Source organism: Manacus vitellinus, unplaced genomic scaffold, assembly GCF_001715985.3.
Source record: "Manacus vitellinus isolate BGI_N305 unplaced genomic scaffold, ASM171598v3 scaffold_128_pilon, whole genome shotgun sequence".
In the NCBI taxonomy this organism is placed as follows: Eukaryota; Metazoa; Chordata; class Aves; order Passeriformes; family Pipridae; genus Manacus; species Manacus vitellinus.
This window is the reverse complement of record NW_021938941.1, coordinates 307751-309073: the sequence shown is the minus strand read 5'-3', so window position 1 is coordinate 309073 and position 1323 is coordinate 307751. Positions and strand designations below refer to the sequence as shown.

Sequence of the window (1323 nt, the reverse complement as noted above, 5' to 3'; positions counted from 1 at the left end):
TGGGCAACCTGTGCCAGGCCCTCCCCACCCTCCCAGCCAGGAATTCCTTCCTGATATCCAATGTAAATCTGGAGCCTCGTTGGTTCTGAAATCAAAGGTTGTTCCCCACTGTGTCATTTCCCAAATACACCAGCTGCTAATTAACTCACATTTAGTGACCACAAATTTCACACCTAAGCACTGCAAAAGTGTTTCTCCTGGAACATCACCATGCCCAGAGCCTGAACATTTAATCTGAGGCTTAAAATCACCCAGGTTCGTGTTTACAGTTGAGTTAAATGCTATTTACGTTATCTCAGATGAGAAACAAATCATTGGAACAACTAAATCACAGCTGAAATCGACTTAAGAATAAACTGCCTGTAAAGAAGGTGTTTATTTGGTACAGACCCAGTTGAAAGGAATTGTGAAAAAGCTTTAAAAAGATCAACAGAAAATAGTAAAAATGCCATGTTTCATGTTTTGGAGAAGAAATGGTTCATCCCTGCTGCTCTGGTGGGGAACTGGGGTGTGACCTCAAGGAAGGGAACCAACTACAGTGGTGGAAAACCCTTTAATTGCCTATTTTAGGCTGTCTTAAAAGTGCCTGGGATACCAGCAGCCCCTCCCTCCAACCCTGCCCAGGCCATGGATCTGATGAGCCAGGAATGCCAAGTCCTGGAGAGGGACCCCTCACCTGCTGAGGGAAGCAGGTCCTCACGGAATGCTCCGTGTACCCGAAGGAGGGCCCCTCAAACACGGCCGTGGGGAGCTTCAGAACCTCCCTCAGAAACTGGTCAAACTTGGTAAATATCATTAGTCCGTTGGAATCTGATATCTGAGAGAAAATATCTGTAAGGAAATATAACAAAACCCCACAGTAAATACAGATTTGTTACGGGGAAAAAAAGGTTTCAATCCGTTTGAACCCCAAGATGTTTCTGTTTCATCCAGAACATCATTTCTTGTCGCCTGCTATCAAGATAAAATTTATAAATGCATGTATTCCAACGTGCCATGATACAAATCCTCCTGTTTCCTCCATCCCATCTCATCCAGTCCAGAGGGAAGATGCTGCCAGTGCACGAACTGGGACAGAAGGGGAGCAGAGCAGGAGGAAGGTTACCCAGCATCACACCTTCAGTGACCCCACAGGAAACCCCTGAGGAGCCTCCTCCAACCAAACCAAACCCAGTTGTCACACAGTCACACCTGGCAGCACTCCAGGGAAATGTGGGAATGGAAGGAACACAACATCACAGGATCATGGAATCACTGGGGTTGGAAAAGCCCTCCAGGATCACACAGAGCCCACCCTGTGCCCCATCCCCACCTTGTCCCCAG

The 1323-nt window shown here is 47.1% G+C and overlaps 1 protein-coding gene across 1 annotated transcript in view; it reads right to left on the bottom strand.

Annotated features, from left to right (window-relative positions):
* The window catches only part of LOC103763048 (dystrobrevin beta), a 15187-nt gene that overhangs the window by 2383 nt on the left and 11481 nt on the right, over positions 1 to 1323 (bottom strand). Inside the window, exons 4-5 of the mRNA XM_029965974.1 lie at positions 677 to 831; positions 150 to 180 (exon numbers count right to left, since the gene is read on the bottom strand). Of these exons, the coding sequence (XP_029821834.1) occupies positions 150 to 180; positions 677 to 831 (186 nt within the window). The remainder of the gene's footprint in view (positions 1 to 149; positions 181 to 676; positions 832 to 1323) is intronic.